At 35.5% G+C, this 27,643-nt stretch overlaps 1 protein-coding gene across 1 annotated transcript; it reads left to right on the top strand.

Moving 5' to 3' along the window:
* The first annotated feature begins 177 nt into the window (after positions 1–177).
* Positions 178–26,700, top strand: LOC123564825 (tetraspanin-15-like). Its single transcript, XM_053537454.1, has 8 exons — positions 178–324; positions 8,121–8,306; positions 9,257–9,331; positions 12,667–12,762; positions 13,318–13,434; positions 14,844–14,894; positions 15,355–15,465; positions 17,356–26,700. Exons 1-8 carry the CDS (start codon positions 184–186, stop codon positions 17,431–17,433), a joined length of 855 nt encoding a protein of 284 aa, XP_053393429.1. The 5' UTR covers positions 178–183; the 3' UTR covers positions 17,434–26,700.
* The last annotated feature ends 943 nt before the right edge of the window (positions 26,701–27,643 follow it).

The raw sequence follows: 27,643 nt of genomic DNA on the forward strand, positions 1-27,643 counted from the left end.
ATTGATATATTCTATCACCTTTATTGAATTATATTAGCTTGCCGTATGTTTTCTTTTCCGATTGACAATGCGGCTATTTAGTGTTTGTGGGCCGTGCGGCTTTAGTTAACCTTCGGCTCCCACGGAAATTACCGACTTCTAATTTCGGCATATAATCGGGTTTTTCCGAACAAAGATGTCAAGATGGCGGTCGAGTTTGATGGGGACCGAATGCTGAAAAACAATCACAATGCTAACTCTGTGCATCCAAAGAGACCACTTTGTGCTTGCACGTCATACAGCTGCAACAAACTCTTCTTGTTTTTATATGCATGTTTCTTCGTGGTAAGGGAAATAACTGATATTTCTTCTGTCATTTTTTGACATTTTTTGTTTGTTTTGAAAAATGATCTTTTTTTTGTAAATAAAAGTAGGCCTATTAGATCTATTCTGAAATTTTCAGAAGAAGTCTTGTGATTATGAGATCAGGCCATTTACCTAAGTTTGGTCAGTGTATATAGCAATGAAATAAACTATAGTGGCCAGAAACAGAGTGGGCTAGGAAATAAACGTGGAGGGAAAAACTCGGACCTAGTCAGACCCCTCAAACCCCGACCTGTTGAGACATACCATAGGGTGACAGGCTCTGTCGATCCATAGGCACCCTAACCATATTGGTAAGGAGTTGGCTATTTGGATTGGGCTGAGGCTATTCGTATGGCCCCGAACGAATAGCCTCTCGGGCTACATTCATACTGCTGGCCCGCAGGTGGCTATTCATATGGCAGTTTTGTATTACATTGTAGGCCTACTGAAGTCTTTCAACCGATATATTTTTCAACCGATTTTGTTACTTTTAAGTCGCAAGTATTTCAGAAGAAATTAAAACTCTTTGATCCCAGGAAAAGTTCCATTCCCTCGGTTACAAGATATTCACGTCAACTACAGATTACTTATTATAAAGTATTATTTCTTCCCCAGAACAGTGTATCACTGGAATGGATGGATCCGGACTGTCAATCAAACTAATTGTAATCTATTATATTGACCAATAAGATACTGCTGATTATTCATGCAGTACCATTCATTCCCACAAGCTTTAGCTTAGAAACCGTTACTGATTAATTCTGATAAGTTTAGTACACAACAATTTTTTCGGTGGAAATGGTGTTGAGGTGTACTTATAGGGAATATGTAACGCTTACAAGCGGTACCCGGAAAAGCTAGAAGGGGGAAGATTAAGAAGTTAGCCCAATCCGTTGCGTAATTATCACTTTCACTTCATTTCATTGTGGACGGACCGTCAGGGGAGGTAACTAGAGTCACGGATTGGGACTAAATAAAAGTATGCTGACGATAGTTGAACGTTGAACAAATCAGTAAACACAAAGCAATCTGCACATTGACAAATGTGATTCTGATAATCTCTACATGTATATTAAAACCTGTAATGTATATGGTATATAATAAAATAACATAATAATACATTATGTATCGTGATTTGTCTGTCTGCCTTTACTCATTCGTCTGTGATCTGTTTTAATTTGAATTAGCTCAGTTTATTTTAATTTAGGCCGATTGCAGAATTATTCAGTTCAATATATTAGATATAGATCTTATTTCATACAAAAGTAACAGCTAACCTTCTTCAGCAATATATTCTCGCAGGTGAAAGTATCATCTATATTTTCGCAAATGACTGTATGTATTTTATATATATACAAAATCTTGTTCAGCAACCAATTTATTCTTACTCAAGAAATTGCAGAGCATAGAGTGTACATCGAACGTGTCATTAATAAAGTCAAAACATATTAAATAATTTCACATGAAATACCAACATAATTTTTAAAAAATATAAATAAGATCTGGACACTGTATGGCATATTAACTTTATTTCAAAATGTTTTTGTGAAGGATATGACTAAGCTCATATTAATCAAACACTAAATCAAGAGCAGACAGATAAATTTTTCAGAGTGGATTTTAATTATTTTGCCATTATTTATTATGTAATGATAGTTCTTTCATATTTGTATACTGGTTAGGAACCATTTTCCGGACAGGACCAGTTTCCGGACACATGCAATATCCGCTTTATTTCGTTGTTATTCATGTTATTGTTTTATCTAGAACATTTAGATGTCTGTTCTTCATGTCTACAACAAACCATTATTTTATAAGGCTGTATAATGTTTGGGTTTTTGATGATAACTCACCTGCGTTTACGAAACAACTTTCTGTCTTAACGGGGCATGAAGATAGCATTGCGCATGCGCAGTAGTTCACACATGCCGAGATATCAAGTGTGGAAGAAATAATCAACCTACATAATGATTGTCTGCTGATAACTTGTTCTACTTCTAATTTTACGCTAAATGTTACGTAAAATGCAGGGCTGTCGATTTTTGCACTTATTTTATTCTATTTCTATTGGAATTATCAAGGATTCGTGTTAGACGGAATTCGAGTTTTTTATAGTCAACCTCGGTTTGCTTTTGTAGCTGCTATTGAACGTCGGGTTATGTTTCAAGTGCAATTTTGAAGAGATGAAATTAACAACAAAACACCGTCAAAATATTTGTCCGGAAATTGGTTTACCTGACGGGAAAAATACCTTATTTTAGTGACCCCATTTGAGGCCCCACGGAACCCATATTTTACGTCACAACGCGATGCTGATTACAACATCGGATGCAGAAGGGGCTGAAGTTTGTGCAGTGTGGACTTCATTTATGTCAAATATTTTTTTAAGAATTAATGGAGCCGAAATATGAAAATGTGTCCCGAAAATGGTTCCCAACCAGTACAGGAAGTATGACAACGGTATTTCCTCTGTGTGCCCGTATTTCCTCTGTGTGCCGCAAGGTTTCAACATCATTCTTTTCTATCCTAGGAAGTCTTAAAATTGATTAATTTAAACTGATTTTCCTGTCAGTTGTTTTTACATGCAATATAAAAGTCAAATATATGCACATGTTAAACCGTGCAGTTTAGAATGTCACTGATTTTTCTGTTGCATTTATTTAATTTCATTTTACTTTACGACTGTCATAAACTATTTATAACTACCATTGATACCGTGATATAATGAATGCAAATGGATTTATTTAATATGTTTCTTTTCTATTTCTTTATTTGAAATTGTGGAGTTAAAGCCCTTGAAAAGATTTAATCAGCCCTTTGATATGAGAGCAATGTCTGTCTGTGCTGAAAAAATTAATGAGACTACCAAATGTTCAAAAGTTTGGAAGTTTGCGTGCAAAAATTAGTACTGAAATTATCACCAAGCATAGACATATGTTTATTTTTAAGACAACAGCATGGTATTTTACAACTATATATTACAACATAATGGGAATAATCAACTTAATTCATCACAGCGGTGATCGACATGTCCGCAATCAACTGCAGCGCGAGCGCAATACATACTTGTAAAATAAGAACAATAGCTAGGGTATTACGCAACGTTAATAAAAACCTATTGAACTAATTAATGCATTTCTTTATCTGATGAAAATGTTTTGATTTAAGAAATCACTTACACCATATGTGACAACACATGGAGTTTTAGTATTTTTAGCTCACCTGAGCATGAAGTGCTCAAGGTGAGCTTTTGTGATCGCCCTGTGTCCGTCGTCAGTCGTCCGTCCGTCGTCAACAATTTGACTGTTAACACTCTAGAGGTCACAATTTTGGCACAATCTTAATGCAACTAGGTCAGAATGTTACCCTCAAGAAAATCTTGGACAAGTTAAATATTGGGTCATCTGGGGTCAGAAAATAGGTCACCAGGTCAAATCAAAGGAAAAGCTTGTTAACACTCTAGAGGTCACAATTTTGGCACAATCTTAAATGAAACTTGGTCAAAATGTTACCCTCAATAAAATCTTAGACGAATTTGATATTGGATCATCTGGGATCAAAAAGTAGGTCACCAGGTCAAATCAAATGAAAAGCTTGTTAACACTCTTACTACTGGTTTCCCAGTAGTTTCCGGACCCAAGTAGTTTTTCGGACCTTTTACATTTCGTGCTATATAGACCTTACGCCTTCGTAAAGCATCTCGGTAACAATATCATATCATCTAGACCTTTGTTGACTTTACATAGCAGCGAAAACCTAGCATTACCGAACTTATTTATTATTTGAATATCCCGGTTGTTTTAACTTACTTTGATGTAATGTTTACACAAGAGGTTGTCAACTGCAGGGGAATTCCAGTTACAGTACGCATGCGCAGAAATTGAGGCCCCTTGAAGGTAAACATCAATTGATGCTCCCATTTACAGATGATACAGTAAAAACAATGCGACAGTAATAAAATAAAACAATGAAAGTCAGAAAAACATCGACCTATTCACTCCTATTCACTATACTATAATACTACGGCATTAAATTATCGATTAAAAATAGGAACCAAAATAGACAGGGATTTACCTACGATACCGTCTATCAATCAAATGTTTAGCAGCAGTGTCCATGCCAGAGTGGTCAGGGCGTTAGGCTACCAATTTTGAGACCTGTCTCGTTCTTTTTTTTTATATAAAAAGTTGTTAATTATATAAAAAGTTCTTAATTTCTTTTTTGTTATATTACCAGTCCGGTAAATACGTGTGACGTTGCAAACGTCATTCAAATGAATTAGTCGTAACTTTAATGAGTGTATTATAAATCTAGTATTTGTTAAATTCTTGAAATATACTTTTCAAATCATCATCACACCTTAGAATTATGTTTTAATTTTGAATATATATAACGAAATCGGAAATGTTTGCTTTTACAGAAATGTTACAACTGTTACAATGAAAGGTCCGGAAAACTACGCGGACTAACGGAGATATTAATGGAATTAATTGCCCCTTTTGAGGCCTCATCTACATTTGTGTTAATGAACGCAAGTGTAATATGAATTTTGCATGGTGTTGACGAAGAACCTAGCTTTTTTCTGTGAAATTTTTATGTTTCTACTATGTTTTGTTTGAAAGTTACTGGCAAAAAATAGTGATTTCAGTCTGGAAACTACTGGGAAACCAGTAGAGGTCACAATTTTGGCCCAATCTGGGGTCAAAAACTATGTCACCAGGTCAAATCGAAGGAAAAGCTTGTTAACACTCTAGAGGTCACAATTTTGGCCCAATCTTAATGAAACTTGGTCAGAATGTTACTCTCAAGAAAATCTTGGACAAGTTCAATATTGGGTCATCTGGGGTCAGAAAATAGGTCACCAGGTCAAACCAAAGGAAAAGCTTGTTAACACTCTAGAGGTCACAATTTTGGACAATCTTAATGAAAACTTGGTCAAAATGTTACCCTCAATAAAATCCTGGACGAATTTGATATTGGGTCATCTGGAGTCAAAAACTAGGTCACCAGGTCAGATCAAATGAAAAGCTTATTAACACTGTAGAGGTCACAATTTTCGCCCAATCTTAATGAAACTTGGTCAGAATGTTACCCTCAATAAAATCTTGGATGATTTTGATATTGGGTCATCTGGGTTCAAAAACTAGGTCACCAGGTCAAATCAAAGGAAAAGCTTGTTAACACTGTAGAGGCCACATTTAAGACTGTATTTTCATGAAACTTGGTCAGAATGTTAATCTTGATGATCTCAGGGTCCAGTTTGAATCTAGGTCATGTAGGATCAAAAACTAGGACACTAGCTGAAATCAAAAGAAAAGCTAGTTAACACTCTAGAGGCCACATTTATGACCATATCTTAATGAAACTTGGTCAGAATGTTAATCTTTATGACCTATAGGTCAAGTTTAAATCTGGGTCAGGTGGGGTAAAAAACTAGGTCATTAGGTCAAATCAAAGGAAAAGCTTGTTAGCACTCTAGAGGCCACATTTATGACTATATCTTCATGAAACTTAGAATGTTAATCTTGATGATCTTTAGGTCAAGTTCGAATCTGGGTCATGTGGGATAAAAAAACTGGGTCGCTAGGTCAAATCAAAGGACAAGCTAGTTAACACTTTAGAGGCCACATTTATGACCATATCTTAATGAAACTTGGTCAGAATGTTAATCTTGATGATCTTTAGGTCAAAAGGTCAGGTGAGCGATACAGGGCCTTCATGGCCCTCTTGTTATCATATAAGCCTAGTGTGGAATTAATGTCTCTACTACTGAAGTAGGCCTAATAGTTTAACCAGATAATTTTTTTAATAATCTAAGACTTAGTCTATTTTAAAATGTTGCTTAGAAAATAATTAACATTAATTATATACATGTATGCCAAATCATGCACCTTCATAAGGACTAAGCAATTTTCCTGCCAGCAATATCTAGTGAGTGTCCATGGTTTTTCACTCTTTCTTTGAGAATGCCAACATTTAGCACTAACTTTTACCGTGGTTAATTTTAATGTCATATACATATCCTTGAGTAAAATAAATAGGTACCTTTGACAGCTTTCTTGGTGCATTTTTTTCACAATTTGACAAATAAATCACAGAAAAATCATCTGTAATACTTGCTAGCAAGTCCATCGAAAATGTGCAGAATCCTCCATTTTGAAAGAAGCTTGTGGGAAGCAGCAACAGTAACTAAGGGGCGGAGCTTATTGATCGGTTTACGGATCTATGCATTATCTCCCTCCTGTTGTTGTCCATCTCCCAACCCTTGAGCAGTTCAATGCAGCCATTTGCTGTATTGAATAACTGATCATGCATTGTCTAACCTTAAAATGACTGATATCTGCTTTTAATATTTTACTTTTAAGTTTTAACCTAGCTATTTTTCCTTGCTTTTAACCAAAGAGCTATAAAATTGAAAATAAATATTTTTATATTTCTTTGTTTTAACTATCATTTTACAGTTCAGTCTTTTTATATTCTTTTGTCAGTTTCTGGTTTGACGCGCCAAATCTCTAAGTCCCCGTGAGGGGTTTGACATTAATGGAAGATAGATAGATAAAATACGATTGCAAATTCGATAGGTAGTACTAGTAATTTTGTTTTCTTCATTTTAGATACATTGTAAATGACAGAAAACAGGAAACAGAATTATTTATAATTATTTAATCATGAGAAAAACAGCTTCAGTACAATGATATACAAAATTGCCGTACGAATACCCACCTGCGGGCTATTACAGTATTCTTACGGCAGAGCCGTAGGAATAGCCACTTAATTCTTATCAGTAAAGGAATAACACAGCTGTTAGAAGTGTTGTAGATCTATAAACCTGCTAGCATTACTCGTTGGCTTGTTTTATGATCTGACATTTTATAGTAGCCATCCCTCTAAGCCTTACCCGTATCTGTATTTTACTGTTGGGGAAATGAAGACATTCAAAAATCCAACAAAGTCATAAAATAATAGTCAGACTTAACATGCTCCAATAAATTAAACACTGATATTGATACAGACAATCATGCCAACCTTTTCACATTGTTTTGCAGGAGATATATCCCCAAAATGCAGGAGATTTGATGAAAATGCATGAGATTTTAACAAACCCTGTAATAATGAGTATCTGCATATGATGCAGCTTTTTTGGACATTTTAAATTTATGCAAGTGTTGATTGATGTGGTTTCAAAGTTTCGAAACCGACTCGGGAGTCTGAAATATTTGACATGATGTCATCTTTGATGCTGGACTAGTATTTAGGAAATTCTTTAACATAGCTAAAAAAAGGATTTTGCTATACTTTTATAATCATTTGACCTGTTCATTAGAACTGAAAATGATCAGACCATGATCAGCCTGTACAGAGGTGCAGGCTGATCATGTTCTGCACTGGTCGCAAAGGCAGAATCAAGCAGGCTAAAGGTTAAATAACATGTAAAGAAAATATTTTGTTATCTCAAAGTTTAGTGAGATATTTGAGCCGTGCCATGAGAAAACCAACATAGTGGGTTTGCGACCAGCATGGATCCAGACCAGCCTGCGCATCCGCGCAGTCTGGTCAGGATCCATGCTGTTCGCTAACAGTTTCTCCAATTCCAATAGGCTTTAAAAGCGAACAGCATGCAGCCTGACCAGACTGCGCGGATGCGCAGGCTGGTCTGGATCCATGCTGGTCGCAAACCCACTATGTTGGTTTTCCCATGGCACGGCTCATTTCTCTATGTTCTTATGAGAATTTAGATCTGTTTTAATTTATAAATCTTAGGTTGTATATTTCAGGTTATTGGAGCTGGACTCCTGTTAGTGGGAGCATGGATTGAGTTGCAGAACAAAGACTATGAGTCAGTAAACAAGGTGCTGTTTATACCGGCCATTATGTTGATGGTGGTGGGCTTTGTGATAATGATCAACTCTTTGTTGGGCGTGGCTGGTACTGTCAGAGAAAATACCTGTCTCCTCAAAACTGTAAGTCACTAAGTGTAACTGTGAAGAGATACTGATGTTCAAGATGCATTTTAACTCTTCTTCTTTATGGAGCAGAATAGTTTAAAACTTTCACAATTGCTTATGGTTATGTGTATACATATAATGTTCACTGACTTCATATAATTTAAGGAAATTGCACAGTGATGCTTTAGGTTCTAGTCTAGGAAAGGATAGATTCTTTTATTTAGCTGGCTTGTAGAAGGTAGGACATGCCAAAAGTTGATGGTTCGGTTCAGGTGCACTCCCATGCCTGAAGTAATAAATGAGCCGCGCAATAAGAAAACCAACATATTGCATTTGCGACCAGCATGGATCCAGACCAGCCTGCGCATCGGGCAGTCTGGTCAGGATCCATGCTGTTCGCTAAAGGTTTCTCTAATTGAAATAGGCTATGAAAGCAAACAGCATGGATCCTGACCAGACTGCACTAATGCGCAAACTGGTCTGGATACATGCTGGTCGCAAATGCACTATGTTGGTTTTCTCATGGTGCGGCTTAAATATGTCCTGATTGGACACCTCCTTTTGTCTTTTTTTGTCAGTAAACTTGATCAGCAAGACTGCAAAATTGTAACAGGAGTTATGACCCTTCATTTGTTTGTAAAAAGGTCTTTATTTAGAGATTGTTACTTTGTTTGTCCAGTTGTTAACTCTTAAGTTTCTGTAATTTTTAAGAGGACTTTGTCTGACGAGTTTATTTCTAATTTTCTGTTATTTTTAAGGGTAACTTTGTCTCACGAGTTTTTTTCCAGTTTTCTGTTATTTTTATGGGACCTTTTGTTTCAATCTTTATTCTTTTTTTACAGTGTTAAAAAGGCAGTGACTACACTGTAATAAGAAAAAATATAAACAACTGTTATTTTTACTTGCAGTGTATATTTAAATTGTTTATTTCAGTTTCTGGTGATAACTTAAATTGTTTATTTCAGTTTCTGGTGATAACAGTGCTGGCATTTTTTACTCAAGTTGCAATAGGTGTGTTTGCATTTATCCATAGACAAAAGGTAAGTTAAACATGTGAAACATATCACGCCCAGGAGGAGGCCTCCATGGCCATGCATTTAAGGTCACTGACTTAAAATCACTTGCCCCTCACTAATGAGGGTTTGAGTCCTGCTTGGGGCGTTGAATTATTCATGTGAGAAGGCAATCCAGCTGGCTTACAGAATATTGTTGGTTCTACCCGAGTGCGGGCTTATCATTATGATTAAATAATGCACTGAGGGGCGCCTATGGGTCTTCCTTCACCATCAAAAGCTGGAAAGTCTCTACTGGACCTATGATTGTGTCGGTGTGACGTTAAACCAAACAAAACAAACAAAGCTGCATGCGGGGTCACCTGCAGCGGAGGACAGGCAGTACCTACAAAAGTTGTCTGTTCCTTAACTTGAGTAGTTCTTATCTGATGTTCACCAAGCTTGGTCACAGTTTATGGGCATAATATCTTGGACAAGTTTTGATATCCCAGCTGGAAAGTCCCAGTCAATCTTGTGGTCTGTGAATTATTGAAAATTAAAAGAATTGACGCTGTCTGCTCATTAACCTTAAGAAAGCCTTATCTTTTGTTCACCAAATAATTATGAAATGTTGTTTGGCAGGATGTCTTGACCAACCTCTTAGTCCTTTCACTCAAGAGTTTTATGGCCTTTGAACTAGTTGAAATAGAGAAGATAATGATTGAAAGTAATCCAGAGTTCTGCCAAGGTTTTCAGCATAATGGGCCCATGGTCCATCTGCCCTGAAAACAAGGGGCCATTCTGAAACTTTTTGGGCCATTCAAATTTTACATTTAAAAAACTTTACTTTTCTATGCTTTATACACAAAGTTCGTCATTAATTAATACTCTTTTTTTTTTCCTTATAACTTAACCATGATGCATACTTAACCAACAAGTTCTTATTTATTTATTTATTTGGGTTTTATGGCGCACCAACACAGTATAGGTTATATGGCGCCAAACCGGACTACAAATTTCGGTTTCTCATCTCATTTACCGAAATAAAAACATGATGTATGGAACAACAAGTTCTTAAGATGCTTAAGATGCTCTGTTTGTCAGACGTTTTACTCTACTTTTTATGCCCCCAGCATCTACTGATGCGGGAGGCATATAGTGATTGTCCTGTTCATCAGTTTGTTCGTCTGTCCGTCCTTACGAGGTTAACCAAATGGGACCGTTTCGTCTAGCATCAGTACCCCTTACTAGAATGACTTGATACTAATGCAGATGTAACCTGTGACCATTCCTCATCTTCAGACATCACCTGACCTCAGTTTGACCTTGACCTCATTTTGGACTTATGTTGCTTTATATGGACCACCTTTTGGTTAACCAAATGGGACCGTTTGGTCTAGCATCAAAACCCCTTACTAGAATGACTTGATACAAATGCAGATGTAACCTGTCACCATTCCTCATCTTCAAACATCACCTGACCTCAGTGTGACCTTGACCTTGACCTCGTTTTGGACTTAGGTGCAAAATCTATCAACAAGGATGCCACTGGGGGCATCAATCGTTTATTGAACGCAGCTCCTTGTTTACCATTGTTTTCAGTTTACTCAAATTCCTGGACTGGGTGGGGTCGGATCACTCTGTGATTCTGAGGTTGTTCTTAAATATTCAGCGCTATCTGTAGTTGAATCCATGCTTTTGTTCAATTTATCATTGTTATTTGTATCTTTCCCCGGTGTAACTAAAGTCTGGCTCATTTTCTTTGGGGCAGGAGGACTGAAAAATTCATGCAAAATTGCTTTTCCATTCGGTGCGGTCGCCATTTTGATACAATGATGGTACAATTATCACAACACGTTATTTTTTCAAATCCATCGCAGTGATCTCCCCTGAAGGTATGTCTGTCTACCGTGCAAGACCGGTTTTCGGGTTTGATTGTTAGATTTTCTGGCGCGCCAAAGGCCCACCAATGCGATTTTTGGTGCGCTATTCATATTTTTTTCACGCCAATGGCGCAAAAACGCAGCCTTGGCAGAACTCTGGTAATCTGCATGAAAAGTTATGTATTGACGGTGTCAATCTAAAACTCTTTAACTGAAATTTGGTTGGAAAATGTTTTTCTAATAATCTGTATCTGCAATATTTCCTGCTTACTTCTGTCTAGTAATTGTCTCAGTAGACAATCGCATTATTTCAATACAAGCGTGTGAAATAGGTGAAAGCCCTGTATCTGTTCCACTGAGGGATCTTTTCTCTTACAAAAGAGTGCACATTTAAGGGGTTTTGACTCAGCATTTGCAGTTACGAGTTTTAAACAACTATAAAATCCACAGTATTAAAGTCAGCCATGAAGTTTTATTATATCAAATACTTTAAACAAATAATTGAATAGGGACTGCAATTTTTGAAGTTGGCAGAAGATTGACACAATTTCGATAAGATCAAAAATCTGGTAATTGCATTTAAGCCGCCAATTTAGCCATACTAGTATAATCAAAATTAATGATGTTAAGTCCCACAAAATAGAACTATTTCTAATTACCTTTGTTCCAAAGGACTCGGCCCGTATTATGAAAAAGTGTTTTTATCGTCTCCAGAAAAGTTGCCACTTTGTAATGAAATGGTATTGGATTGAAACTATGGATATGTGGTATAAGGTCAGACATCTGATGGTTCAAATCCTGCAAGATGCAAAATTTGATGGCATCAACTTTATAGACACAAATACTGGTTAGATATCAAGGAAAGAGTCCTCAGTTTAGCTCAGTTGAACCTCCAGAACTGTTCTTATTTGTCTAGTGCCCAGTTACAATGTTAACTTAGTCTGTAGAGCTTAGACTGTAAGATGAAAAGTCCATTGCTCAATTGAGAGGCAAGGGAAATAATTTCTGTGGAATTAGACTTGAAGCCAAGGTAATGCAAGTAATTTTGTTTTTCATCTCTGATGCAATAGGGGAAGTTCTAAGTTAATTGGGAGAACAGGTCAGTACTATTTCAAATGAAGGAAAGAGTCTGGTTAACTGACAGATGTTACATATTAAAAATGGTGTTTAACACAAACCAAACAAATAGTAATGCTCCCTTTAAGAGGAAGAGAGAGGAAATATATTGTTTACTCTTGCCATCTTTCTGTTAGTACATCATTTGGTTTCTAATAAGTAAGCTGGAACCACTTAGGGTTATGACAAACAAACTTTTCAGAATGGTTTTCTATCATAAGTAGAAAACTGCTATTGTTGTATTGCCCGGTAGGACAAAGGCCAGTGACTGTAAGACTGAAAACAATTTCAGAACAGTAGATGGAGATTGTTTGAACCTGTTGCAGTCAAATTTTGTAAGATCAATATGTTAATTAACAAAAAGAAACAAACATTGCTTTTCAGGTTCCTGATTTAGTGAGTGACAATTTTATGTTCCTTGTTGAAGAGTATCACCAAAACCAGTATTACAGAATGGCCGTGGATCATGTACAAGTTGGGGTAAGATAATGTTGCAGTTTTTGCTTTCTACATGTCCCATAACAGTTGATGAGGCTGCTTGGTCAGAAATTTAAGTTACCTTTTTACTTAGATTACATAAATATGTTAATTGTTATTCTATAGACAAATAGAGCAGAAGCAGTGGTCTGGTGGTAACACTGTCTGACTATGAAACCAGGGGTCGTGAGTTAGAGCCCCCGCTCCTCCAACTAAAGATCACTGATATTGAATATGAATTCCGCGTAAAAGAACCAGGGAAGCTTCTGGAAATGGAGCATCTTCTGTATATTGAACTATGGTCCTACTAACATTACTACCAGTGTTCCAGAGGAGTTGCTTTATAGGTTACCTGTGGTACCTATATATAAGCTTACAAAAGAAGGTCTACAGACAAAGAAAAAATTCTTCAAGTTATCTTACACATGTTAGTTCCAGTCATATGTAACTGTATGCAAATTAATATATGAATGAATGTCTTCAATACATATGTTTATGTAATATTTTGCCTTTTGGAGGAGTCATGGTTGATAAATAGTGTTTACAAATACTCTTCAGTTTCATTGCTGTGGATTTGATTCCTACATGGATTATGATAAAAATATGCAGTACATGTGTGGATCAGTATTACCTCAGCAGTGTGGAGTTCCATGGTCCTGCTGTAAAAAACCTAAGGTAATTCATCTTAATTTTCTGTAGTATTTCTTTTTAGCCTTTAGCCTGCTGGCGGCAAATGATTTTGCTGTTGCGACTAGTGCAGACCAAGATCAGCCAGCACACCATGAACACTCCTTTGAATAAAAAGTGGTATTGCTCAAACTGGATGATAGACCAGTCCATTTTAGAAGTTTAGCAGGGTTAAGTTTAACTGACTGAAGCTTAAGGTTTACAGGTGAGCAGTGAGGATTATGGTGTGACCAGTATGTCTGGCATTTGGCATTGACTTAGAAATTCAAATTCTACTTTGAAACTACTATATAGATTGTCATGAATTTATCTGTGTAGCATCCTTATTTGAAACTGTCTCAGTTTTGTTCAAAGCGTTAGCCTGAGGTCATTTAATTGATTTATCAATTGTTTTGGGGCTGTTGAAAAATAATAAAATCTCCCGGAGTGCAAGGCTTAGAAAAAAATATGTACATTCTCATTGCATTTGGAAATCTTACAAACAGTAATATTTTGTGGTTCTTTCCCCAGGTGAGGGATTTGAGTATCCTGTTTATTGTTGAAAAGGGGTGGTTAAGGCCTCCAACTTCAAATCACTTTATTTGGGTTCAAGCCTCACTAAGGGTGTAGAATTCTTAATGCGAGGAAGGCATCCAGCTGCCTCATGGAAGGTCTGTGGTTCTACCCAGGTGCCTGCCTGGTAAATAATTACCAAGGGGCACCTGGGGTCTTCCTCCACCATAAAAAGCTGGAAAAGTCACCATATGACCTATAACTGTTGGTGTGACATTAAACAACAACAAAAAAATCGTTATTGGAAAGTAGGCAGTGTTATTGAAATATAGTCATTTAGGAATGTGGATTATTATGTACAAAATCTTAGGTAAAAATTTGTTGTCTGGTCAGATAGAAGAGGCTGTGTGGAGTATATATGTGGAAATTCATTGTGAGTAGTCTTATCTAACATGGAACCTCCAAGTAATTAAGGTTGCTGGTCACTTCTAATCACTTGTCCTACATCACTTTGGGTTCGAAACCTCTCATGGGGTGTAGAATGCCTTCATGTGAGGAAGCCATCCAGCTGACTTATGGAAGGCTGGTGGTTCCACTTTGCCGGCCTCAGACACCTGAAGTAATGCCTAAAGGTGCACCCGGAGTCTTTATCCACACTTTAAAGCTAATCATTTTACTTCTCTTGTGTGGCTTTGGTGTAATCTAAGTTAATTAACTCACGAGAGTTTGTAGTGCTATCTATGGCCTTGATTTAGTTATTAGTTGTCTGATCATGCTACCTAAGGTTAACAGTAACTTTAATTCTATAAAACAGAAATGATGGCACCCTATCTGGAATACAATGTATTTGATTTCTTTAATTAATATACTTATTTTATCCATTGTAATTATTCTTTTGATTGTAGGAAGGTGCATTCAAAGTGAATTGTGGATATGGGACAAGATTTAATTCATCTGTAAGTACTGGTAACTAAACTTTATGTTTTGATTGGGACTGTTTAGTGGTGATGTAAATAATTTTGTCTGAATACTTGCCTGTGGACCAAATGACAGCAGATTTTAAGGGAAAAGTCCGGCTCATCTGTAACATGTCCCAGTTATGATGTAACATCGTTCGATTAAATTTCTGTCTTAGTTTTGAAAGTAAAGATGAAGTAAATAATAAATAAATTTGCACAGACAAAGTACTATACTTGTCACTACTTGACATTTAGGTGCAAATCATTTTAAGCCATATATTTGTCAGCAAGTTGTTTGGGTAATTCCTACCCATATTTCAACTTGTTTTTCGTCGTTTCTTTTCAACTGAGCCTGCAACATTTTCATTTTTGTTTTCTTAGCAGTCTGTGGAGTTTCCACTTTTACTATTTTGACATATAAAATGTATGAATATTTATTCCATATGTATCAATACAGATGCCTGTAGACAAGATAAACACAATGGGTTGTACAGATACATTCCTGGCATGGCTGAGCTGGAATCTAGATATGGTTGGCATTGTGGGACTTGGATCTGCTATTCCACAGGTAAAATGTTTTAGTGATTAACAGAAAAGTGGTTCTGTAGGTTTAGCTAATTATGAGAATTTTCCGTCAAACTGTTGATTTATTGTTCTCTTTCCCGCTCTGTTAGCATATTAGGTAGAGCAAAAGACTATAAGATTTAGGGATTGAGAGTTCGATACAGGGTGTGGCACATGTTTCTCATGACAGTTCGAACATGTCAAAGATACATGCCTGTCAGCTCTAAATCATAAGAGAAATATGTTAGTTATTTGCAGAGAATAAGTGAATTCACTTAAAAGTGCAGAATCCAGGAACAGCAATTAGATTAGCTGATCACTGTTACATAATTGAAATGCTTGTCTGTTTTAAGTTTAGTGCCATCTTTCAACAGTATTTCAGTTATGCGAGAATGGGCAGTTAACCTAGGCTGTAAACCAGTGTTCTTGGATTCTGTACCAGTACAAGCCTGTTTTCTGCAAGTAACTTCCCAACATGAATCAGATGTGGAAGACAAAAAATTTCAGACACGATGTCTTATCTCTAATCAAACTCATGATCCCTGGATCTGTAGATCTGTCATTTCCCATTTCAGCAAAGTGGGAAGGCTATTTAAATGCTTTTGAAAAACCGTGTTAAGCACAATCAAACAAAACATGTTTACTTTGATGCATCCTTGTAAATAACTTGTCATTTTAGACATTGGGGATCTTGTTCAGTTTGTCTTGATCTATTTTAAGCATTTTATTTTTATGTGAGATATCTGCATTCCACTAAACATTGCTTTATCCTTGTTGCGATATAGTTGTTTGAAAATGGTGGAAACTGAACAACAGCTATATATTAAGAAATTTTTGTTGTTCAGCATTTTTTAGTAATGTACCAAAGAAATTTAGTTTTGTTTTAATTTCGACTGTACACATGATACATACAACATGTTTTCATAAAGTGATATAATTGGCATCAACTTTGTGAAGCACATATTGCTCGTGATGAGCTATTGTGACCACTCACCATCTGGCATCTACTTGTCATCGTCAAACAAATTTTCTTCTAACAGTATCTCCTCTGAAACTATTTCATGGAAAGTGATGGAATTTTGCATGTTTGTCTTCGTATGGACATCATCAAAAGTTTTAAAATCAGTTTCACTCAGTAGCAACTGTCCAGGCTGATAGTAGAAAAATATTGTAGCAACATCTCCACCAAAATACTTGTCCAGTTTTGAAATAGCTTCACAGAATAGTTCATTCAATGACCCTCTACAAAAGACATTGACAGTATTTTTAATTTTTATAAATAAATGAATGATTATTTTTTTTAATTCCAGATTTGTATTGGTAGAGAATAAATATATCACCTACAAATACCATAACTCTGTCATTTAATACTTAGTCATGTTGTTGTCTTCTATTTTGGCCCTTTCAGCCATATAGAGGTATCATTTATGCTTTGATTTGATACAAACTTGCACAGAATGTTTATCTTGATGATCTGTAGGCCAAGTTCAAAACTGGGTCATGTGGGTTCCAAAATTAGGTCACAAGGTCAAATCAAAGAAAATGCTTGTTGACACCCTAGAGGCCACATTTATGACCCTATCTTCATGAAACTTGGTCAGAATGTTTATCTTGATGATTCCTATGCCAAGTTCAAAACTGGGTCATAAGGGGTCAGAAACTAGGTCACTTGGTCAAATCAAAGGAAAAGCTTGTTAACACTTGAGGCCACATTTTTGACCCTATCTTCATGAAACTTGGTCAGAATGTTTATCTTGATGATTCCAAGGCAAAATTTAACAGTTGAGCGATAAAGGGTCATCATGACCCAGTTGTTTTATTGTATTTTAGAAATTCATGTCAATTTTGTAGTTGAAGAAATATATTTGATTGGAATGAAATCTGTATATTTCAGATTGTTGGTATTTTGTTGGCTTATTTCTTTGTGCGTCAAGTTAGGGAAATGCAGATGTGGTATCGTGTTGGTATGTAAAGGGATGAACCAGACAGCAGCAAACACAGTGGGCAGGATGATGCAAAAAAAAACATAAATGTTTTATTTGAGCCTTTGGATAATCAAGGTGTAGCAGGAGAATATTTTATTGGGCTAGAGATTATTTGGTAATGGAAAGAAACCGTAATTCAGTGTTTCTGGAAAATGTCTTGAAATATTGACATGTATTCAAAAATGTTTTGCTCTTATTGAATAACTGGAGTAAATCTGGTGTTGCAATTTCGTAAAATTTTACTTAAAAAAGAACATTTTATCTGTACTTATTACATTGTTACAGATCGACCCATTAGTGCATCAAGGTGCTATTTACAATTAAATAATGAATGCAGATAGCACCTTGATGCACTAATGGGTCGAGATTTGTCTTGGATATAAATTATATACAGGTATTATTTTCAGTAGACAATTAGAAATATGTTTTAACATAAATATATTTATGTTTTGTATAAATTCACTTTTGCCATAGATAAATACACACATATGTCTAATGTACTGTATGTTTTGTATTTAAACACATTTCATAGATTAATTGCATACATGTCTGAGGTAAAAACATACATGTCTCATATAAGTACACATATGTTAATCACTCAGAGAATGCTGAAGATAAATACATGTATGACTTAGATTATATATGGATTTGTCTCGCATAATAATTTATTTATCACAAGGTACTTGCTTGTAACACAGTCTTTCTGTTGTGATACCGAAAACATTTTTATAATTATACTTTTTACAGTTACTGTATCAGGATATTGTGAAATCTTTCAATTTTGTGTGGTCGTATAATTTCGTGGTTTTGGCAGAAATAACTATTTCATGGAGGGACATAAATAACTAAGTTTATTTCAACGTTAAAGATAAAATAAATGGAAACTGCTATGGATTGTTGTGATTCGATAGCTTGGATTTGTCTAACTATGAAATCCATTAAAATGATTCCCCACAAATATGAATGATTTCCCAGTAAAAACAGTAATATTTTGAAAGGGATTACCTATAAACTTATACTTTTATATTTTAATGTACAGTGTTACTTGAATGCATGTTTTTGCTTAGCCTTAAATCTAACATTAGTTAAGATCTCTGTGTAGATATTTACTGTCATTAATTTCAAGAATCTCTGTGACAGAATCTCCTCTTTGTACTGTAATGATTGTTTGCTATAATTTACTTCGTTTCAGTATATTTACCTTAACACAATGTCTGACTGAATATTCGACTCAAGGGTAATTGTTAAGATGGTAACAAAACCTCTACCCCCATTCACACATACAACCAGTATTAGATTATTTTTTCTAACATACAGCATTACACAAATAGTTGAAAAATAAAAATTATTATTCTTTGGAGCTAGGTTCAATTCATGAAATTAAGTGCCATCAAGGATTTGTTTCTTGTATTGTATTTTTGTAAAGCTTTGATAGATCTATCCATGTTCCAGAAGAATAGCCATTCCAGTTAACACCACAAATTTTATGCAAACAAAACGATTTTACAGTATGGACATGAGAAATTGGATTATTTAGATATTATTATTGGTATTTGTTGTTTTGGTTTTAGCTTAGAACTAAAGAAAGTCTGGTCTGTCTAGTGTTAGTTGCAGGAGAATAGGAAGAATCTTTCAGTATATCGGTGTACAATTTAAGAGTTGCAGGTCAGGCTCTGGTGCATTTGTATCTTCATTTTATATGTCCATCTTGACAGTATTAACTATGGAAATTACCTGCGGGTTGTGTAATTAAGTTACTGGTTTTTTAACTTGAGCAGTTCTTAGCTGATGTCACAGAATATTAATATGCGTAATATCTCAGCAGCCATATTGTTTCTGTTGTTCTGGTATTATGGCCCATTAGCTACTCGAAATCGCGAAAAATTGAGTAGAAAATTGACAGTGTCGTCTTAGTAATTTTGGAGTATTTGTTCTTTGGGTTCATTATAAATCTATGCCATCTTCAGAAATGAGATAGTCCATAGTTGTGGTTCCTGAATTAGTCAAAATTGAGAAAGTATAATTATGTATAAAAGTATTAAATCAGAAAGCAGTGGATTTATTTAAGAATTAATTTGCTGTGTAAGGGAACTGTTGTGACTTACAATGCAATTAAAAATTTTTGTATTTTTGTTCTTTGAAACAAAATGAAAAGACAAGCAGTAATTATGTGCAATATGTTACATAGGAAAAAGCCAAAGAAATCCATTTGAGCCGCGCCATGAGAAAATCAACAGTGCATTTGCAACCAGCATGGATCCAGACGAGCCTGCACATCTGTGCCGTCTGGTCAGGATCTAAACTGTTTGCTTTCAAAGCCTATTGTAATTAGAGAAACCGCATGGATCCTGACCAGACTGCATGGTTGCGCAGGCTGGTCTGGATCCATGCTGGTAGCAAACGCAATATGTTGGTTTTCACATGGCGTAGCTCATTTAATATTTACAATGTATTGCTTGTATTCACATGTGAAGTTTTCAGAAATAATCTTGCAGTCCATATTCATCATGGTTTTGCCAAAATACAAGCTATGCATCAAAATGGAATGTTTACATAGGCTGTAGGTTTACTTTTCCCAAATTTTTACCCAAATGGTGCTATAGGAGGCCCACTTTTTTGTACATTGTAAATTAAACATTGTGATATGATAGTTTGAGTTATATTTATCACCAAGATACCAACTGTCAAAACAGCCAACATGGATTTTAGTGAAGATTTGGTCTGTATTTTACTGATATAATGAACATAAACTATTGAAATTACGACAGTCTTGAGGTTTTGTTAAAGTATGTAAATAATTTAACCTTAAAATTGTTTGAATTTTGTTTAGTGTAATATTTTTGTCATTCATTTAAATTATTCATACCAATGACAAACATTGTATAAATTCTCATTCCCATTTCGCTTTACATTATCAATGCATAATATTGTGTTGTGTATATTTATATAATGTTACACATTGTCACTCTAATTTACATGATATGTTTATGTTTTACATGTTGCATATGAGCATAACTTACCAAAACGTTTCTAGTTTAAGGCACTAAAATGCTGTTGTTTCTAAAATCCATTATAAATATATTCAACTTTATTTGTTTGAAGGGGTACTGTAAAAACAGATATTTTTGAGAGACAAAAATTTCACAATTTTTAAAACTGAAATGGTTTTACGAGGTAGAATACTCACGATAAATGGCCTTGTGAAAAATACGTGCTATTTATAAAAATACAAAAGGTTAGTGAAATTATATCCATTGCACTTTGTCATTTTAGACATGCAGCCAAATTGTTTTTATAATTGAACAGCAATATTAGTTGTGTTGAGTAATTGTACTTATAAGTACACTTATCTATATGACCTGTTTACTTACTAACAAAGCTTGCAAATACTAATAATGGTAAACACACATAAGTTGATTTTAAGCAACTGAATTTGTGAGTGGGCAACAAAAACAAGTATGTGGAGAGAATATCTTAAGACATATTACTTGGTTATGGTAGATTACTTGGTTATGGTTTAAAAAAAAAAAGATTACAAAACATGCTTACCATGACATATTTATTTTTTTCATATACAATAGAAAATGCAATTTCATATGTGGATGGGTATGCATATGTTAAAGGATTTCATTCTTTCTTTTGATAAATGTCTTAAGGCATAAAATTCTGACTGATACAAGGTATTCAACCAATTTAGCTGTAAATGTTCAAAGTATACACTAATGAAATTAAAATCTGAAGTTTTTAATGTGAAAAGTTACCTGTAGGTTGCAGCTTGATTAAATTTATCAGAATTATTTAGCAAACATTTCTGTATTTGGATTAACTACACATATGTAAACTCATACACATATTGAAATCAAAAACTCTCATTAACTACTACCACATTAGTATTAACTCACCTATGCACTTACTAACAGCACAGTAAAGTATAGTGACACCATAAAACATACATTTTTGAACAAAATCAGATGTTCCTAATTATAAGAGAGTTCCAAGATGGTGTAATAAGCTGAGGCGTTTGAAAAAAAAAAACAACGGAAAAATCGGCACTTTGAAAATAGTTGTTGTAGTAAATGTTAAAAACCTAAGCAGTTTATACTTTAACCCCAAATTTCCTACTTCAATTACAGCATGTTGTAGACTACAAAATATACTGTTGGAAATCCCACTGCTACCACCCCTCAGGAATTTGAATATCAAAAAGAAAAAGAGATATATTATTATTTATATTTATAAGAGATATTTATTACATAGAATTATATCATTTTCAAATTTTGTATCTTGCACATTTCATCTCTTTTGCTTGCAATCATTTTCTTGCTTGCCAGTGTAATTTTTCTAGTCTTGAAGCCAAGGGAAAGGACCCATAATGACAGCTGGCAAATAACGTATTCTCTGTAAGCAATTTTGCCAGTCTCCATTTTGTTACTGAAAACCACGTGTTGAGCTATTTAGGTCCAAGCAATGCCAAATTGCATATCGGTAATGAGGATACGTAATTATGTCTCCCCAAGGAGACATATTGTTTTTGCCCTGTCCGTCCGTACGTCACACTTCATTTCCGGGCAATAACTGGAGAACCATTTGACCTAGAACCTTCAAACTTCATAGGGTTTTAGGGCTGCTGGAGTAGACGACCCCTATTGTTTTTGGGGTCACTCCATCAAAGGTCAAGGTCACAGGGGCCTGAACATTGAAAACCATTTCCGATCAATAACTAGAGAACCACTTGATCCAGAATGTTGAAACTTCATAGGATGATTGGTCATGAAGAGTAGATGACCCCTATTGATTTTGGGGTCACTCCGTCAAAGGTCAAGGTCACAGGGGCCTGAACATTGAAAACCATTTCCGATCAATAACTAGAGAACCACTTGACCCAGAATGTTGAAACTTCATAGGATGATTGGTCATGAAGAGTAGATGACCCCTATTGATTTTGGGGTCACTCCGTCAAAGGTCAAGGTCACAGGGGCCTGAAGATTGAAAACCATTTCCAATCAATAACTAGAGAACCACCTGACCCAGAATGTTGAAACTTGATAGGATGATTGGTCATAAAGAGTAGATGACACTTATTGATTATGGGATCACTCTGTCAAAGGTCAAGGTCACAGGGGCCTGAACATTGAAAACCATTTATTATCAATAACTAGAGAACCACTTGACCCAGAATGTTGAAACTTCATAGGATGATTGTACATGCAAAATAGATGACCCCTATCGATTTTGGGGTCACTCCATTAAAGGTCAAGGTCACAGGGGCCTGAACATTGAAAACCATTTCCGATCAATAACTAGAGAACCACTTGACCCAGAATGTTGAAACTTCATAGGATGATTGGTCATGAAGAGTAGATGACCCCTATTGATTTTGGGGTCACTCCGTCAAAGGTCAAGGTCACAGGGGCCTGAAGATTGAAAACCATTTCCAATCAATAACTAGAGAACCACCTGACCCAGAATGTTGAAACTTGATAGGATGATTGGTCATAAAGAGTAGATGACACTTATTGATTATGGGATCACTCTGTCAAAGGTCAAGGTCACAGGGGCCTGAACATTGAAAACCATTTATTATCAATAACTAGAGAACCACTTGACCCAGAATGTTGAAACTTCATAGGATGATTGTACATGCAAAATAGATGACCCCTATCGATTTTGGGGTCACTCCATTAAAGGTCAAGGTCACAGGGGCCTGAACATTGAAAACCATTTCCAGTCAGTAACTTGAGAACCACTTGACCCAGAATGTTGAAACTTAATAGGACGATTGGTCATAAAGAGTAGATGACCCCTAACGATTTTGGGGTCACTCTGTGAAAGCTCAAGGTCACAGGGGCCCGAACATTGAAAACCATTTCCGGTCAGTAACTTGAGAACCACTTGACCCAGAATGATGAAACTTCGTAGGATGATTGGTCATGCAGAGTAGATGAACCCTAACGATTTTAGGGAAACTCTGTTAAAGGTCAAGGCCACAGGGGCCTGAACATGGAAAACCATTTCCAATCAATAACTTGAAAACCTCTCGACACAGAATGGTGAAATTTCATAGGATGATTGTTTATGCAGAGTAAATGACCCTTGTTTTTGGGGTCACTCCATTAAAGGTCAAGGTCACAGGGGCCTGAACATTGATAACCAGTTCCGATCAATAACTTGAGAACCACTTGACCCAGAATGTTGAAACTTCATAGGATGATTGAACATGCAGAGTAGATGACCCTAAGGATTTTGGGGTCAGTCTATTAAAGGTCAAGGTCACAGTGGCCTGTTCATGTAAAATCATTTTTTGGAAATAACTTGAGAACCACTTGACCTACAATGTTGAAACTTAATAGGATGATTGGACATGCAGAGTAGATGACCCCTATTTATTTTGAGGTCACTTGATCAAAGATCAAGGTCACAGGAGCCTGAACAGTGACTTGAAAACCACTAGGCCACGAGTGTTGAAATTTAGCGGGATGACTGGACATGCCAAGTAGATGATCCCTATTGCAGCCAACCATCAGTGTCTCTTTGACTTTCGCTCCTGACCCTTATTGACTTCTTGCCTATAGGACTTTGCATTGGGGGAGACATGCACTTTTTTACAAAAGCATTTTCTAGTTACAGGTAAATTGCCAAGTGTCATCGTGGGCCCAATACCTTAATTCTTCTGCATTTATTTTGCTTGTTTTCATTCATGAATAGTCCAGTGCAATATTTTTAGCAGCTTGTTTGAGAGAAGTTATTGTAAAAGACAGGGTAGTCCAATATATTTTTTTTGCAGTTTTTAGGAATTCTTTACGTAGGTGTTATCTTCTTCCGATGATTTTAGAAGGTTTATTTTTTACACCAAGAAGGAATTTGCTAATTTACATCTCAATTTCTAGAAGGGCTGAATGCAGAATAACCATTTATTTGCTTCTGGTAGTGTAATTTTTTGTAGTGTTTTCAAATTGCACTTACGAGTCAAAACATTGTATTGAGTGATAAATGTGACGGCATATAAAGCAAGACTTTTATAAAATGATATTGCCTAGAACAGCCATTTCATCTTTTCACTTAAGTGTAGTAAGAAAGTTGTTTTGGACATATTTTGTATATCTTGGTTTGTACAGTTAAGAATAACATATCACCAAAATTCTATTTTTCCATACCTTTGTTGTTCAAATGGAAAACTAATTTTGCTTTGAGTCTCTTTTGTTGTTTTGTTTTAATTTTATTTTGTTAAAGTAACTTCAATACATTCACATGTCTTTTTTTTTGTGTATTCCATTTTGTTCTAATTGTGATTTTTTGTTTACATTTTTGTTATATATTTGTATTGTAAAGTAAATTTTGTTTCTCAACATAGGGTTGCACCAGTTTTTAGGTAAATACTTAGCAACAGGACTTGTACTCATTATTAACCTTTTTATTCCTTATTATTGTAAACCAACTACAAATGTCCATTGACAGATTAAACTGAAACTATTTTCTGGTTGTACTTTAAATTGTCTTATTAAACCACATTGAACCAGCAATATCTATTTGTAATAGTTTAGCTTTGTATTGAGAAATAACATATTGTATTACTGGAGGACATACTGCAGGACTTAGACATATTGCATGACTTGATTTTGTTTGTTAGTTTTGGGTTTACCATAGTTTTTCAACAGTATTTCAGTTATGTAACGGCAGGCAGTTAACTTAACCGGCGTCCCTGGATTCTGTACCAGTACAAACCTGTTCTCTGCAAGTAACTGCAGACTTCCCCACATGAATCGGTGGAGGACGAATGATTTCAGACATAATGTCTTTTATCAAATCGTCACGGAGAACACATGCCTCGCCCAGGGCTCGAACTCACAATCCCGTGATCTGTAGGTCTGCGCTCTCCCTATTGAGCTAAGCGGGCGGGCTTTGCATGGCTTGAGGAGAGCAATACTACTCTTACGAAAGAACAAGTGCATATTTCTCAATACAAAGCTCATCATTTATGGAAGGATATTTATAGTTAACGATAATTATACACTTTTTATTTTGGTAAAATTGAAAAAAAATGTTTATGGACTTATAATATGACAATGATTAAAATGATGTCACAGCATATGAAATTTCCTCATGAATATGGAGTTTGAAAAAATAGGACAACTTGTATTACCAACCATCTTGTAGATACTGGATATGTAATGTTAAACCAGTTTTGTACTGTTACATAATTTGAATGCAGCATTCTGTTATAAGTCCAGCAATAAATGCACTGTTACCTAAAAACAAAATGACTCGTAATTTCACAGGTTTTTTTTTAAATTGTTTAAATTCTGTTGCAATAGCTTGTGTCATATTGATATAATATGTCAAAATGTTGAATTTGCTGGATGAATGAGAGACTTTTATATATTTCTATATTTTACTTTTATCAGTCTTTAATTAATTTACTGTCCCCTTACATGTGTTTTAACCAGGTTTGGAGGAAAATTTTTATTCCTATTAACAGGGAGGTGCAAAGCTAGACTGAATGAGTATTGAATATACTGTAAAATTAGATATTTTCATGAGGCTAAAAGTTTTTACTGTTTGTAAAATTAGAATTTAAGAAGGTAGAATGTTGGCAATGTGGTATATGAAGGACTACAATATTATAAAAGCACTTCACAAGTATTTATTTTCCACAACCATTTACCAAATATAGTAATAATAAATCTCGCATGGAAATTTCTATTTTACAGTACTAAAACCAAGAGTTATAAAATAAGGTTAGAAACAAACATTGCTGTTGTATGTATTCTGGTAAACTGCTTGGTTGAAATCAGATGGAGCTCAAGATTACACGAAACAAGATCATTAGATATACTGCTGTTTGATCTACCTTGTCATGTAACATGCAGGCTGATTTTAGTCTGCAACGGTCGCAAAGGCAGAATTCCTTGCCACCTATTGCCACTCTTGGAAACCTTAAAAATGCAGTAATCTTGCGGATGTTGCAAAATAAAGCCACAATTCACAAAAACCTGTTAAGATTAGGTGGGTCAAACAGTAATTTAAAAATGTCCGGAAAAGTAATGCTTTAAATTATGAAGATTTATACATTCTTTAGCTGTACAGTTGTTAAGATATGAAATATTGTAAGATAGAACATATAGACTTGTTTATAGATAGTTTAGTCTAGAGCTTAGTTTAGTTTTGTTGTTCTTGGTCTAGTCTACTTTGTCATCTCACTCTACCTCACTGTGAACCTTGATCAAAGTCACGAAAATAAACACACTATAACACAATATTGCAGTTGTCATATCTAACTCCATCGCATAATGTTGTTGTTAGCTCACTTGAGCACAAAGTGCTCGAAGGTGAGCTTTTGTGATCGCCCTGTGTCCGACGTCCGTCCGCCGTCAACAATTTGACTGTTACACTCAAAAGAGGTCACAAATTTGGCCTAATCTTAATGAAACTTGGTCAGAATGTTACCCTCAATATAATTTTAGAAGAGTTCGATATTGGGTCATCTTGAGTCAAAAACTAGGTCACCAGGTCAAATAAAAGAAAAAGCTTGTTAACACTTCAGAGGTCATCATTTTGGCCCAATTTTATTGAAACTTGGTCAGAATGTTACCCTCAATAAAATCTTGAAGAGTTTGATTTTGGGTCACCTGGGGTCAAAAACTAGGTCACCAGGTCAGATCAAAGGAAAAGCTTGTTAACACTTTAGAGGCCTCATTTATGACTGTATCTTCATGAATCTTGGTCAGAATGTTAGTCTTGATGGTTTTAAGGTCTAGTTTGAATCTGGGTCATGTGAGGTCAAAAACTAGGTTACTAGCTCAAATCAAAGGAAAAGCTTGTTAACACTCTAGAGGCCAAATTTATAACTTCATCCTATCATGTGTCGGTGCAACGTTAAATAAAAGAAAAAGTATCTTCATAAAACTTCGAATGTTAATCTTGATGATTTTTAGGTCAAGTTGGAATCTGGGTAATGTGGGGTCACCAGGTCAAATCAGAGAAAAAGCTAGTTAACACTTCAGAGACCACATTTATGACCATATCTAAATGAAACTTGGTCAGAATGTTAATCTTAATGACCTTTAGGTCAGGTGAGCGATACAGGGTCTTTGTGGCCAAGTGGTAAAGGTCACTGACTTCAAATCACTTGCCCTTCATTGACTTGAGTTCTAGCCTCAATCTGGCCAAGGCATTAAATTTTTGATGTGAGAGGATTAT

This window comes from Mercenaria mercenaria, chromosome 2, assembly GCF_021730395.1.
Source record: "Mercenaria mercenaria strain notata chromosome 2, MADL_Memer_1, whole genome shotgun sequence".
Lineage (NCBI taxonomy): Eukaryota > Metazoa > Mollusca > Bivalvia > Venerida > Veneridae > Mercenaria > Mercenaria mercenaria.

Coding starts and splice junctions, on each gene's coding strand:
- LOC123564825 (XM_053537454.1), top strand. CDS start 184: ATGGCGGTCGAGTTTGATGGGGACCGAATGCTGAAAAACAATCACAAT. Junction 12,763..13,317: donor TGGATCATGTACAAGTTGGG/GTAAGATAATGT, acceptor AATACTCTTCAG/TTTCATTGCTGTGGATTTGA. Junction 15,466..17,355: donor TTGGATCTGCTATTCCACAG/GTAAAATGTTTT, acceptor TGTATATTTCAG/ATTGTTGGTATTTTGTTGGC.